At 37.8% G+C, this 16,381-nt stretch overlaps 1 protein-coding gene across 1 annotated transcript; it reads left to right on the forward strand.

Annotated features, from left to right (window-relative positions):
• Positions 1–5,463: 5,463 nt before the first annotated feature.
• LOC110466667 (kelch-like protein 26) lies at positions 5,464–10,007 on the forward strand. Its single transcript, XM_021523338.1, has 2 exons — positions 5,464–5,599; positions 6,361–10,007. Exon 2 carries the CDS (start codon positions 6,366–6,368, stop codon positions 7,881–7,883), a length of 1,518 nt encoding a protein of 505 aa, XP_021379013.1. The 5' UTR covers positions 5,464–5,599; positions 6,361–6,365; the 3' UTR covers positions 7,884–10,007.
• Positions 10,008–16,381: the final 6,374 nt, after the last annotated feature.

Here is a 16,381-nt window from a genome sequence, read left to right on the forward strand (position 1 = left end):
AACCCTTTGGCCAATGATGCTCCAGACCAAATTTGGTCAAAATCCCTTCATCGGTACAAAAGGAGAAGGATATTTGATGTTTTCCTCTATTTCCCCTAATGGGCCCCACCCATCTGCCCTTAGAAGGAGGCCCACACACCTCAGTTTATACAAAATTGATTCTTTTGTCCCTAATCATGCTTCAGACTGCATTTGGTTAAAATCCCTTCACTTGTATAGCAGGAGAAAAAAAATCCTCTATTTCCCCTATTGGGCCCCGCCCCTCCGCCCCCAGAGGGGCCACACCCTCCGTTTATACAAACTTGAGTCTTCTTTGTCCAAAGATGCTCTAGGACAAATTTGGTCAAAATCCTTCAATTGGTTGAGAAGAAGAACATTTTTAAAGATTTACCTTTTTTCCCCTTATTTAGCCCCGCCCCTCTGCCCCGAGGGGGGGCTATACCGTCCGTTTATACAAAACTGAGAACCCTTTGGCCAATGATGCTCCTGACCAAGCTTCAGACTGCATTTGGTTTAAATCCCTTCACTTGTATAGTAGGAGAGAAAAAATCCTCTACTTCCCCTATTTGGCCCCGCCCCTCTGCCCCCAAAGAGGCCACACCCTCCGTTTATACAAACTTGAGTCTCCTTTGTCCAAAGATGCTCTAGGACAAATTTGGTCAAAATCCTTCTATTGGTTGAGAAGAAGAAGATTTTTAAAGATTTACCTATTTTCCCCCTATTTGGCCCCGCCCCTCTGCCCCCAGGGGGGTTATACCCTCCGTTTATACAAAACTGAGAACCCTTTGGCCAATGATGCTCCTGACCAAATTTGGTCAAAATCCTCTTAGCCATTCAGGACAAGTAGCATTTAAAGGAAAAAGTTGACGGACGCCGGACGACGGACGACGGACGACGGACGCTGCACCATGGGATAAGCTCACTTGGCCCTTCGGGCCAGGTGAGCTAATAATAGGTTGGAAGTCAAGGTTTGCATTGAAAAAAACGTTTTTGTAAAATAATGTTCTGAAACCCAAAAAATCGAAATATATGTTTGTTTCAGGAAACATGTATTGAAGAAAATTACTTTTCAAAATGCATCTTTGTTATCTTTACCGTTTGATCATTGAGAAGTGGTTATTTAAAATAACAAATACTCTGAAGAAAATTCATTTTCTATTATTATTTCTCCTTACATGCAAAAGCATTTCAGATTTTGTATTAGCATTAGGATTAGGCAGCTATGTAAATCTAGATGTTGACGGAAAATATAATGAGTTAAAACATACATAACACTTGAAAAAATAAAAATTTCTTCAAATGTAATATTTTAAAACAATTATTTTTTCATTGTATTAATGACAGATCTCCATGAATAGCTGTCTTTAGTTCGGTACAAAGAGATGAAGCCACTAAACTATTCTAATTAATGGACAGACAATGAGGAGCTGTCCACAGTATATACGTAACCAAACTACGGTAGGAACAACGTCAGGTGGGCTTAAGAGTGTTTTTAAATCATATTTCTCAATGATCCTACATGAAATGCCATCCATTCATAGGTAAATCGATCTCTGGATCTACCAATAAACCGAAATAAGTAAATAGCGAGTTTCAACATTAAATACATGTGCATCATTGTGTTTATTTTGAATTTGTTCAATTAACTGAATTTTGGATGTCAGTCACATTTTTTTTTCTGTTGAATCGAGAATCAGGCTTGTGACAAAGACAAGTTTTTTATTCTCGCAAACTGGTTACAGTGTAAAGAATTATATACATATATAAAGTACAGGTTACGTATAAATCATGGTGTTAATGGCCAGTGTTAATTCGCTCAATTATGTGCTTAAGGAATTTTATAAGTGAAATTAGTTCTTTATTATTGACATAATTTAATAATGTATTGAACTTTAAAGTACTAGGATGTTAGTCACAGTTTTTTCTGTTGAATCGAGAATCAGGCTTGTGAGCATGCCACACATGTCACTACCACTGATCAACAGAACAAGCTATCACATCACAGCTTTGATGTGATAACATTCTGACATTTATCCGAGTTACCTCCCCTCCTCACGGCTTTGGGAAATTTATCATCCATGAATTCACATGTACTTCAGTCCTAAATGTGTTTTATTATAATGAACAATGAGTAGATAAACATGATTCACGGACTCAAGTATCTGGTACAAGTACATTTTTCATGTAATATTGTTTGTGAAAAGTTCCATACGTCATATAAAACAGAAAAAAATCCATATTACAAATATACCGGAAATCAATCACTTTGTTATCGCAATCATTGTTGTTATCTTTATAGAATGTAACTTATATTTCCGTGATACAAGATACAAGAAAGTTTATTTAACGTCGCATAAAGGTAAACAAGGAGCGACAAACATATGTAAAGTAAAGGGAGATAATCACATATATTAATAAAAAAAAACCCAGTAATAATCATCACAGAAAAAGAAAGTATCCATATATTCCAGGTTTCTAAGTGATTGGGAGTACCCTGCCTACAAAGGCCCCCAGGATATGACCCTTTTGGAACAATAAATATATTAAAATAGTGTTAATATATGAAAAGCATTAAATGTGACCACAGATGAGTAGTATTCAGAATAAGTAAATAATAGACATAGTGAATAGTGAATGAATACTTGTATATCACACAACAATTACTTAGGACTTAGGATTAAAACACCATGAAGTGGAATATACATACAATGCTAATATAGCAAAGAATAAAAATTGACAGAATATACACTAGTATAGTGTGAATTAAAAATGATACCGAAATCAATTAACAAAATGTATCAAGTTTTAAAAAAAAAAAAAATCTAGAATATATGGAATTAAAATACAAATTAGATGCTGCAAAAATATAGAATAGAATTAAAATATATAAGAAATGAAATAAGACAATAAAAGTATCACACAATCCAAAATGTCAGGTGGCAGAGGTAACCAGGGCACAGTATGAAGTATCATTCTTTGCACAGGCAGATGGGACCATCCCAGGAATGGACCAGCCTCCTGAATTCTTTAAAGTTATCAACTTTTCGGAAGTCATTTGGGGGACTGTTCCACACCCGGGTGGGATGATTGTGCAGACTACACTAGGTACGTACCAATAAACATCTCCGAATAAACCAGCCTACATTCCTCCCCTATGTTTTGTATTCGGGAACATCTGATTGAATTTCCTTTATTGTTTGGTATGAATGTTTAACTGAGATATTCGAGAGATATTCGTCAAATCTCGCGACCCGCGGTGACATGGGGTGGAGGTAAACCTTCACAAAACAACGTTGCTAACATAATTGTTTCCCTAATAATGGAATTGTCAGCCAGGCGTACCTCATACCGATTGGAATTGTCAGCCAGGCGTAACTCATACCGATTGAACGTTTTTTTTCTCTCAATTTCATGCTGGTATGAACGCAAATCGGTTATACTTTAAAATGTAACCGGTTTGTGTTCATATCGGCATGAAAATTAAAAAAATGCCATTTAATCTTCAAATTTACGCTCTAAATTTTTAGTTATTATTGACATAAACAAAGATATTCCTTATATTTTCGATATTGAAATGTCTTTGTCGTCACTGCAAACGAGTTTCATGGAACAGCCTAACGTCACTTGTATGCATGTACGGTATAAATACTTGTATGTACTTGTATGTACGGTATATATACTTGTATGCAAGGTATCTATACGGGGACATACGATTGTATGTTAATCGAAGCGGAATAAAGGAGAACCTTCAAATTGATGCTGATTAAATTGCATTCATAGCTCTATGAACGCTATTTCTTATGTTAGTGTTGTTTTAGGAACCTGCATTAGACATGTTAATATAGGTCCAAGTATAGCTGTAACAAATTCTCAGGTCCCTGTTTTATATGCGGTATCAATTAATTATTGTGTCATGATACAGTATGAATACTTGTATGTCCGGTATAAATACTTGTATGTCCGGTATAAATACTTGTATGTACGGTATAAATACTTGTATGTACTGTGTAAATATTTGTATGCACGGTATAAATACTTGTATACACCGTGTGAATACTTGTATGCACGGTGTCAATACTTGTATACACGGTGTAAATACTTGGATGCACGGTGTAAATACTTGTGAGCACGGTGTAAATGCTTGGATGCACGGTATAAATACTTTTTTGTACGGTATAAATACTTTTATGCACGGTGTAAATACGTGTATGCACGGTGTAAATACGTGTATGCACGGTGTAAACACTTGTATGCACGGTGTCAATACTAGTATACACGGTGTAAATACTTGTTAGCACGGTGTAAATGCTTCTAAGCACGGTGTAAATACTTATAAGCACGGTGTAAATACTTGTGAGCACGGTGTAAATGCTTCTAAGCACGGTGTAAATACTTATATGCACGGTGTAAATACGTGTATGCACGGTGTAAACACTTGTATGCACGGTGTCAATACTTGTATGCACGGTCTAAATACTTGTATGTACTGTATAGATACTTGTATGTACGGTGTAAATATTTGTATGCAGGGTATAAATACTTGTATTCACGGTGTAAATACTTGGATGCACGGTGTAACTACTTGTAAGCACGGAGAAAATTTGCGTATGCACGGTCTAAATACTTGTATGTACAGTATAGATACTTGTATGTACAGTATAGATACTTGTATGTACAGTATAGATACTTGTATGCACGGTCTAAATACTTTTATGTACGGTATAGATACTTCTATGTACGGTATAGATACTTGTACGTACGGTATAAATACTTGCATGCACGGTGTAAATACTCGTATGCACGGTGTAAATCCTTGTATGCCCGGTGTAAATACTTGTAAGCCCGGGGTAAATACTTGGATGCACGGAATAAATACTTGTATGTAAGGTGTAGATACTTGTATGCACGGTGCAAATACTTGTATGCACGGTATACATACTTGTTTGTACGGTGTAAATGCTTGTAAGCACGGTGTATTTACTTGTATGCACTATAGAAATACTTGTTTGTACGGTACAAATACTTGTATGCACGTTATAAATACTTGTATGTACGGTATAAATACTTGTATGCACGGTGTTATTACTTGTATGCACCGTATAAATACTTGTATGCACGGTATAAATACTTGTTTGTACGGTATAAATACTTGTATGCACGGTATAAATACTTGTATGTACGGTATAGATACTTGTATGTACGGTATAGATACTTGTATGTACGGTATAAATACTTGTATGCACGGTGTATTTACTTGTATGCACTGTAGAAATACTTGTTTGTACGGTATAAATACTTGTATGCACGGTGTAAATACTTGTATAGATTATTCGGACTCACAAGGTTTCCTTCTCTTTACATATACACACGATAACAATGTTTCTATATTCAGACTAGTTTCGTTTTCCGGATAGCATATGTGAACAGAAATTTGGACTAATTATTTTCCCCACAACCCGTGCCTCAAATTATTTCCGTGTGGAGCTTTTCAAATGTCTTTTATAACAGGAAAATGTAACTGTACATACGAGCGAACAAACGAATATACTCATATCAACAAAACACGTGAACGACACTGGCGTCAAATAGCGGCTCTCTGGTAAGTTAAAGTGTATTTATACGGTTTTCACGATGGAACCTTAGTGTTTTACACATTGTCTTTCAATCTTAATGTGAAGCTACGCTTTGTCAGAAAGTTTACTATTTCAAAGTTAATGTGTTGTTGATGATAGTTTATCGATATGTGCTTCGGCATAAATACCACACTGTAACTGTCTACCCCTGCTAGTTATATACACTGTAACTGTCCACCCCTGCTAGTTATATACACTGTAACTGTCTACCCCTGCTAGTTATATGTCTACCCCTGCTAGTTATATACACTGTAACTGTCTACCACTGCTAGTTATATACACTGTAACTGTCTACCCCTGCTAGACCATAGCGATGTTATATACACTGTACTGCTATCTTTAACAAGATTCATATGTTACTGCGGGAATGAATAGTCCCTAACCAGGAAGAAAAAAGTGAAACTGAGAGGAGATATTGTTCGTTGTTTAATTCGAGATTTTGTCCAAGCCGAGAAAAGCTTAGAAATTAAGAATCTCACCCAGAGGGTTACTATTTCTCTGGCATAACCTCAACGTAGTATTTGTTCCCAACAATAAACAGGATGAATGCCGTTAGGACTTTCGATTTCGCGCGCTGAATTGAGTTTTCTTAGTTCCCTCAATTAATAACACCGCATTTAACACAATATTTCTTTTTTTTTCTTTTTTTTTTGGCAATCTTTCATATAATACTTGAATTTGTTTTGTCTTGAAAGTTTTCAAAATATCTCTCATCCTTTATTTCCAGTGAAAATGGCTGATAACGGTACAGACCTTCCCCAGAAAGTGTTGTCAGCTGACCGCACTGCTGACGATGACGAAGACCCCTCCAATATCCCCCAAGCTGTGGAATGTCGTGCGGTTGATTATGCCAATGTTTTGTTCGATGAGCTTGCCTCTTTGTGGGAAAGAAATTTGTTCTGTGATGTAATGTTTGAGGTTAACTCGAACAGGTACAGAGGTCACCGCATAGTGCTTGCATCTATTTCAACTTACTTCCGGCGGATTTTTTGCCGGACCGGAAGCCCTGTTATTCGGATCCGAAACATGCGAAACGAAGCATTTGAAGACATTCTTAAATTTGCATACACTGGAACCATCACGATCACGCATTCAAACGTCTTCGAGATTATGTTTATGTGTAAATATCTGGAGATAACATCACTGATTGACATATGTGTGGAGTTTGCAGTCTGTCTCATTGACCCTCGAAATTGCTTTGAAGTGATGGCCTTTGCCCGTGAATTCAACATTCAAACATTACATGACAAAGCACTGCAATTTATCATTCGAAATCAAGAAAAACTCTTCCACGAATCCGATGTTTGCATGAACTCTCTTGAATCAGTTTTGATTTTTTTCAACGACAGAACTCGACAATTGACAAGAAATGGACTACCGATTTCGTGGAGCAAGCGTGAGACTTACTTTGTTAAATTTCTGGAGAATTTTGTTTGTTCAAATGGAATGAACGAAGAGTTTGCAGAATTAATCAAGTCTGTAAATCTTCCTATTCTTCCAGCCGCCAAGTGGAAAAATATCCTTCGGTCACATGACGAATTATTAGGCAACGCACTGGTTCAATATTTACTTGAACTTTCCGACTTGCATCGTCAGGGACAGCACCATGAATGTATGCCCTCTTTCTGGGACAATGTTCCACAGGGGAAATGGAACATCGTTATGGATAAACCAACCACACACCCAACAGAGGCTTACGTTTCAAAAGTGTCTGAATTTAACGACAAACTGTTCACAGAACCGGATGTTGTTGTGACTTCAATTGAACTTTATTTCCGGCCATGGTTGTACACGGATGTAAAAACGACAGACGTCCTTGGTGGTATGAAACTGTCCTATGATAATGGTTATGAAATATGCCATGGTATTAAACCGAAGTCGAATTCAACAAAAAATGAGCAGTTGATAAAGGCATACAAGATCAGGCTGACGAGAGGGGAGCTCATCCACACTATAGACGTGGCCTTCGGGTGGTGCATCAATCGACTCACGTTTTACACCAGCAAGGGCAGACAACTCGGGCCGTTTGGAGGGAAAGGTGGAGATGTGCACAAATATAAATCACCCGCCAATGGTCAGTTTGGCCATTTTCATTGCTTCAGTGGACGCGAGATAATGACATATGAGATGTTAGCTCTCACCCACTTACAAATAGGCTGGGCACATTTCGAAACAAGTGATGCAAATGAAGACCAAATGGCAGGTTCTGAAAACAATATTACAACCGACCAAGCTAGAAGTAACGTGTAGAAGTAACGTGTAGAAGAAACGTGTAGAAGAAACGTGAAAAAGTGGAGAGATTGACTATAAGTTCGGTACTGAGTACATCACACGTACACACTGGTGGTTTACACTATCTACGGGATATTCATAAACGAATGTTTTACTACTTCCCCACAACCGCGTAACACGTTGAATTCTCCAATATGTCATCAAACATGGCCACCGTGGCCTATAACTGATTGACACATGTATGGTTGTGTGCCAATGTGATGCCAAGTGATGATTTTGCTTAAACTTTGTATGTAAGGATATTGTGACAATGTAAAGTTGACTTTGTATGTAAGGATATTGTGACAATGTAAAGTTTACTTTGTATGTAAGGATATTGTGACAATGTAAAGTTTATCTTTGTATGTAAGGATATTGTGACAATGTAAAGTTTACTTTGTATGTAAGGATATTGTGACAATGTAAAGTTTATCCAATGCATCAATAGCGACCAGAAGGTCAATTTGGAGGACTTGTTTATATTTCTATAAAACCAGCGTTATATAAATGAGGTCTGCCCAATGAAACTACTATGAAAAGCGGGCTGTCTTCTAATATTCATGTTGGGTTTGACCTACGTTTCCTCCATGGGAGTGACTTTGATACACTGTGTGGGTAATTAGCGCCAACGAGGAAATCTCAGTGTTTAACTGATAATGATCGTTTGAATTATCCTGTATCCTTCATAGATTTATAAAAAAAATGGAGGGGAATGAATTATTGCAACTGTTGCAGCTGAAAGAAATTGAAATATGAACAAGTCAACACTTTCCACATGGGTAAGATTTTTACTTCTATTCTTAATCTAAGACTTGTTGACTTCGATAGAAAAGACAGTAAAATTCTGACGCTCAATTTGGCTTAAGAATATGTCAACTGTTTCTGCCATTTTGGTATTGCAATTTTTAACACTTCAGAAATGGGTATTGTGTACTGCTGTTTTGTTGATTATTGGAAAGTGTTTGGTTTCGTGAATCGACGAAACTTATGGTGCAATTTACTAAGAGAAGGTATTGACGAGACAATGTTACTAGCATTGAGTGAAATGTGAAGCAAATGATCACACTTTTATCATGCATGTGATAACTGATTGTTTCCGAGAAATAAAGTTTGTCTCGTTATGTAATGTAAATAGGTGTAGTACTGAAAAACGATTTTTTTTTAAAATATTTATTTCAACCGATTTATGCAGGTCTTTTTTCAGCCTTGCTAACTCAGACACACTACGCTGTAGTCGACAGAGGCAAAAATGAAACAAATATAACTACATATATATATATATTATTGCCAATGAAAGACGATGGAGTGTTTGTATAAAACAAATGTATTTTGTATTTGTCAGCAATATATTTATGACAGTGGCTACTACCAGCCGACTGTTATTAACCACTATACCCTCCTCTGCTCCGTACATTAAGTTTATTAACAGTTGCATATGCGTGGGCGCGATTCAGATGTTCTGTTTGGGCGTGTCTTAAATGTACTGCTAGGACATTATACTCACATAAATTGTTAAATGAAAAAATAACGTGGAAACATGAACTTCCTATTGAAAGATGCAGACACGGTAGAATACCTAAGACTGTGTGAAAAACATGATTCGGGCGAGGTAGAAGTCAAAATACATGTATCCATGATTCAGATGTTCTGTTTGGGCGTGTCTTAAATGTACTGCTAGGACATTATACTCACATAAATTGTTAAGCCATGACTTAGATATACTGTGTGGGCGTGACTTATATATATACCGTGTTGGCGTGACTTAGATGTACAGTGTGGGCGTGACTTAGATGCACCATGCACCATGTGGGTGTGACTTAAATGTACTGTCTGGGCTTGACTTAGATGAACAACTTTGCGGCGCGAGAATTTGTATAGCTACACGTCTATAAGCCCAAGTTTCCTCTGGCTCTGACACCAGATTTATTTACAGAAATGTATGGTGCCTTTGTTTGTACACAACTGTGCGCTGTTTATCTTAATGTAATAAATGAAAAAATAACGTGGAAACATGAACTTCCTATTGAAAGATGCAGACACGGTAGAATACCTAAGACTGTGTGAAAAACATGATTCGGGCGAGGTAGAAGTCAAAATACATGTATCCCTGTTTCCCCCCCCCCCCCCCCCCCTTTTAACAAGGAAATTAAAAACACGTTACAGTGATAGATCAGTTATGATTTTAGTATAAATACATAATAAGACCGTCTATGTTGAAGTCGTTTAACTTGCTTTCAATTGGGAAATAATAATCTTTCGTGATTTTTCATTGCTGGTTCAAAACTAATATCAATTTAATAATAATTACAAGTAGTATATTGCCATATTTGAAAAAGTCTAATTGCTATGATATAACGCATTATTGTATGAATGTTATGATAAGCGTGAAGGCTGAGTGTCAATAAACTATCAAACCTGTGCTACCGGAAACCGTACTATTTCGAAAAACGGACGGGAAGATGCACTGTTCGTTTTACATTGAAGTTGACCATATTTCACCAAGTCAGGGGTCCACTTAGGTTTTTATAGAATTACAAGGGACATGCAAATAAAGCACTTAAAATTAATTAGAACCCCGTTAACATCCCTCCAAGGTCAAATCCCAACACAAAACTCTTTGTATTCGCTGAACTTTTCCCCCCATGTTTGCAATATCTCAAGAAAACGGAAGTTGAGTCAGTGCGGTAAACACACTCGTGTTTTACAGAGGTGGTGTACCGACCAAGTTTACGTTTTATCTCGGTCTTACAAAAGGTCGTCTGCATTTTTTCGTTATAAGTAAACACGGGCAGTGGGATATTGTGTACATGTGAAAGTACAGAAAATCGGCCGCGGGCCAAAACAGACCGACATTTTGGATCTGAGCATTAATAACACACACAGTTGTATCGAATACACATAACTAAATGCACCCACGTGTGTACCGTAGTCAGACGTTCGTGTACCTGTCGAGTCGGTGTGTAGTGTATGTGTAGTCAACCTTGCAGAGGGAAGAGAGGCACAACAAAACCAGCCAGCCGTGACACAGAAGAGAAATACGCAGTGTGTACTAGGTAAGGGCGTGCCACAAAGTTGGAAATCTTCAACTTATTACAATGGACGTACAGGTCGCTCCTCCGCCCAAAGGCCCTGCCGCCATCATTAAGAACCCACCAACCAAAGGCCCAGGACCCGGTCTGGTCAGGAAATCTGTTGCCATGGATTGGGGTGAAATGATTTTGGCATTTGTTGCAAAAGGTCGAATAAGTAAGGCAGCCATTTTTGACAGGAAGGGAAAGTGTATGTCCACAAGTCCTGATCTCAAGATTCCCCAGGATGAAGTAATATCCGTGGTAAGATGTCTTGACGCGGAATTTGTGTCCCTTAACAAACCTCATTTCGGACTTTTCTTTGGAGAAGATCGTTTTATCTGTTTCCGGGCTGACAAAACAACAGTCATCGGTTTAACGAAAACAGCGTTTTTCGTTGCACATATTTGTGATGATGTGGTGATTTTCGCTTTCTCGGACATGATTGAGGAATCCAATGTGTCGTGTCTAGCCGAGGTTTGGACATTTGCTCGTGAAGTTCGATCAAGAATGGATCTATCGGCCTTCATTGGATGACATTCATTTCGATGATTCAGCAGGATTTGATTACATCAGTACGTGAAGCTTAGTATTCATTATACAACACTTATATATACAAATTGCATTTACTGGAAAGTGTTTCTCATGTTAACTACACTATTGACGGGGCCAGACATTCGAGTTAAGAGGGGGCCAGAGGGCGGAGATTAATCTGGTGATATTGTGTACCTACTCGGAGTATGTGAAGGAGATTATGACAATACTGATATTACATCTGGCTAATAAAAGGCCACTCTCGCTGTTAGCCGGCGCGGTTGTTAGTTATGTGGGTGTATTGGACTTGTGGTCAGGAACATGAGAGTTTATTTTTATTTGAAGTAGCAAGGACCCACCATACACGTTAGTGTGCCCATGTGTATACCTGCACACTGGTGTTATTGCCCACGTGAGCTCAACATGTCTGCAAACTTAGTCCGGTACCTGGATTGTGTTCAAACAACTTTGGCGTCAGAATATTGGTTGGAAGGAAGGACAAATGATCAGAAACAATAACATATCATGAGTCAAATTAGTTCCGAAATTATCAAACCCCTATGTCGTGGTGTTAACAGGGGTCTGGTGTAATGCTGGGATGGTAGGGTCATGGGTCCGCCCCTAACTTGTATGTGGCCCCTGCTAAAGATATCTGTTTTAAAATTTAAGAAAATGTGTGCTTCATTTTGATGTAAATATGTACAGACACTGTGATAACATCTCTAGTAGCCAAAATATGTCTTAAGCCAAAAGTCTCTATACAGATTATCTAATAGCTGTAAAAATATTTTGCGAAATGGAAAAGTTTTGTCATCCTTCCATATTTTTTTGAGAACGGGAAATGGATACATTTTTTAGGCATTAGACCAAAGGGGCGTACCAGAGACCATAGAATTGTACTATTATACTGAATGATTAATTACTTCGGTAAGTCATACATCTGTTGTTGTGTGGGTACCCGGATGTAAAAAAATCTAAGTCTGTGCTAGTTTAGGATTGTCCCAACAAAGCAGACTGTGTATGAGAGATAGAGCGATAGTCCAGGACGAGTGCGTGTGTTGTGTTGATAGAAACTGGCACAGTTGCTCATGTGTGTTACATCACAGAGTATGATCAACTGTCATAATTATGTGACAGTAGTGTTTGACGACAGTAGTGTTTGACGACCACGATAGAAACCACAGGGACCTGAGAACGAATTGCAGGGTGCATCAATCCATCAGCTTGGACCTATCCTTATGTGTAGGGAGCAAAATTAAATATATTAACTTTATCGTAACTCCTAAAACGTTAATTATTTCCCTCTACACATCAGATAGGTCTAAACACATAGGCACTTGGCACGCTTGTCAAAACATTGGATTAGAAAAAAAAGACCAGATCCAAATATGCATTTATGTCATTTCGATCTCGGGACCATGTGAATGAATTAAACCACCGAACCTTGATGTGACTAAGTAATGTTGACACAATACTCAGTGACCTTGGGCTGTGTAGATTATTTTGATTTGTAATGTTATAATGATGGTATACGTGTTGTTACACTCCTTGACGAGTTGTTCTGGTCGAGGCTGTCCCGCGCTCCGGGGCAGGTCCAGTTAGAGCTACAATCGAACGCCCTCGCAAATCACAGTAGTGTTATTCCACCGAGTTACAAGGTTTTGGTGATATTAATCACTAGAATCAATTTGTTTTATGCCGGAAGGTCTCAGTTCTTTTGTGAGTCGAAAAGCGTAATAACTGATGCAATAGACTAATTAATATCGACGAAGCCCTGTGACTGAATTGAATTATTCTTAAAGGCCGTCAGTACAATTTAAGTGCAGAGAGTGTCTGAGAAGAAAGCTACTTTGTATTGTATGGAAATGAGAGACATATATATACTTTATAGTTTTAAGTTTGTCTAACTGAGTAGAAACGTATTGTTAAGATTAATAATGCTTACCTCCCCTACATAAATAATTTCGCCTGTCGCCTGGTAGCAATGTTACAGTCCACTGTATAACCTACTTGCCCTCGTATTTAAACCTCCATATTTAGAAGCTGGGTGTGACCAGCTGATTATTGAAATAACTACGATTGTACGTTTTCGGGTCTTTCCGGAATGATTCGCTTTTTCTTTGCTTAGCTGGACGTGGAAAGGCCCAAACATGTTCGATTGATTAGACCCTCAATATGAAATTATTATAATGTATGGTTACCACTCTTTCCAACTAGAATCCAGCAAGGATTGATGTTTAACTCTCCTCAATAGACCACCCACGCACGGGGACAGTATAGACAACCTGACCGCAGAGGGTGCGAAGATATCTACCCCCCCCCCCCCCACACACACACACACACACACACACTCCCCTGTTTTCTGAGAGTATTCTAATTTATTCTCGATTTAGTTTGTGTATGAATCATACAGAGTTTTGTTGCCCCTGTTTTGGAACATTAAGAACAGTGACAGCCTAACGGACAGGGACGGACATATTATAAATACCTATTCAGGGTATATGCTATATTACTGCATATGCCATCATCTTCTTTCCAGGTTCCACATAAAAACCCTTTAAAAATATTTTAATAGTAATGTGTCAGGTCTGATATTTTTAGATAAAGCGAATAAAAAGGGAGACAATTTATATTTATAATGTTTACGGTAGCATACACCCTTAAAACATCGTCATATACGAGTTTCTTTCCACCTACAGTATTTGTTTTTTCCTGAATACAATGACAATCTTGTTGTCCAGGGGAGATTTGGGTACCGTTATGACTAATGGCTACTCGACGCTTTAATGTACACCAGGAACATATCCACAGTAAAAGAGAGTATTATTATTTTGATAAGTATTGGAGATAATTTATTTTTCATGAGAATCATTTTTTTTTATTATTGACGTTTTGGATACTTTTATGTATCTCTTTGAAAAAAAATGTGAAAAACAAAACTATTTTTCATGAAAATATTCTGTTTTTGTTTTATTATGGATGTATTGGATAATTTAGAGGTATGTTTTCTGTAATAAAAAGGTGAGATAGTTTGTCCTGTCACAGCATCGTGTGCCCATGTAGGAAATGACGTACCCCACCTACCCTGTATCGACTGCGCTACTAATTACCTAGATAGATACGGAATCTAGTTGATATTAAGAACAGCCAGATGATAGACGGGTAGGATCATGGTATCCGAGTCATTCTTGCTTGTTTCTACAGTTTTGTTTATAATAAACAACATGTGTGCATTTATGCTTTCTTGTCCGTAGTTCCATTCTTGATTTGTTTTCTAGCACACGGTCTTCCAAGAGTTCTCGGGCCCGTGATCTGTTATATTCTGAGGCGAAGATCTCTCATTACATTTTGGATGACGAACGACCCGTTATATATGAATCCCTCCCAGGGTTGCTACATCGCAAGGAATTCTGGGAGACTTTGCCGTTTAGATATACCTGCTATTTTTCGGGGTCGAATACGGACCATTTCGTTAAGCGTCTTATCATATTCTGGTGAAGACGGCCCCTTCGAATGTGTCTGTTGTATGCTTGGCCCTCTAAATACGCATGCTGTTTCGTTTTTGTATTTGTTGAATTGTGTTCGACTGGTATCTGTTTACATATTTATATACTAAGCATGTGATGTATGTGTTTATAAGTTTAACAAATAAAACTGTACACAGTTTAATATGCTGATACGTAACTCGATATGTACACCATATACATGTATTTCAAGAGACCATTCAAGGATCAATGTCGTCTGCTCGGATGCGTTACAAGTTTGAAACATCAGAATAACATGTATCAGTAGAAGTTTGTCTTACACGATCTTGTTTGGTTTAATAAAAAAAAGTATATTAATTCTGTTTCATTTTATTTTCTTCATTTAATTTGCATTTGAAGATTGAGCCAACCATCATCAGAGAGTGGGCTGGTCAAATCGCCTTTCGTCCGTGGTCTGTCCTTAAACAATTCTCTTATCGTTACTTAGCCAAAAGTAATTGACGAATCTTTCTCAAATTCCATTTGCGTGTACGTTTGTTTTGAAATTGATCGTAAGAACGAGATGGCTGCCAGGCGGCCATCTTGGATTTTGCCAGTTTGTTTTTATCGCTGTCTTAACTAATAGAAGAGTCTTTCTAACATTGTGTATGTTCCTTAGTTGTCTATTTTGATCCCAGGAACAGCACCACTGTAATACGGCTTTCTTGTCTGACAGCTGGAGGTTGTTTTCGAAAATTCTCAGAAATGCACTAATGTAACGTAAGCCCATTACGCCCTCACCTGGACCCGCCCCTGGGAACTTCATATGGAGAAATGAGGGCCACTTTTCCTCATGAATATTAATGAGGGGCGGAGCATGTTTGATCACGTGATCATCAGAGTTTTCCCGCGCTACCATGGCAACCAACAGAAAAAAATTGTTCCCAGGCTCATTTCAGTTACGATTTTGACGTAGTTTAAAACAACTCTGGAGAATAAAATTAACCAACTGGTCACATTGAACGAGATTTATCACAGATAATTGGAACGGGAGTTACATAACTTCTTAAAATAAGGGGAAATATAGAATAACAGCCAGACAGCTGTCATTCTCGCACATTCTATACTACCGATGAAGGAACATAAACAATGTGCATTTTGTAATTGTTACGTCTACACTATATACAAATCTTATTTTATTTATATGTAAGAAGACATTTAAGATGTTAGATGTGAAACATTAACCTACAAAATCCTCGTGCATAATTAGAATAAAATAAGACCAAATATGACGATTGCAATCTCATATATATTGCAGTAGTACAGTTAGTGTATACGTGATACAAAGATTCTAAAACAATAAGGACAGAATAATCACGGACTGACGGATGTTTTTTTAATATACTGAGGA

The sequence above is a fragment of the Mizuhopecten yessoensis genome, unplaced genomic scaffold (assembly GCF_002113885.1).
Source record: "Mizuhopecten yessoensis strain PY_sf001 unplaced genomic scaffold, ASM211388v2 scaffold11141, whole genome shotgun sequence".
NCBI classification, from domain to species: Eukaryota; Metazoa; Mollusca; class Bivalvia; order Pectinida; family Pectinidae; genus Mizuhopecten; species Mizuhopecten yessoensis.

Excerpts from the sequence above, each read along its gene's own strand:
- LOC110466667 (XM_021523338.1), top strand. The coding sequence starts at position 6,366 with ATGGCTGATAACGGTACAGACCTTCCCCAGAAAGTGTTGTCAGCTGAC.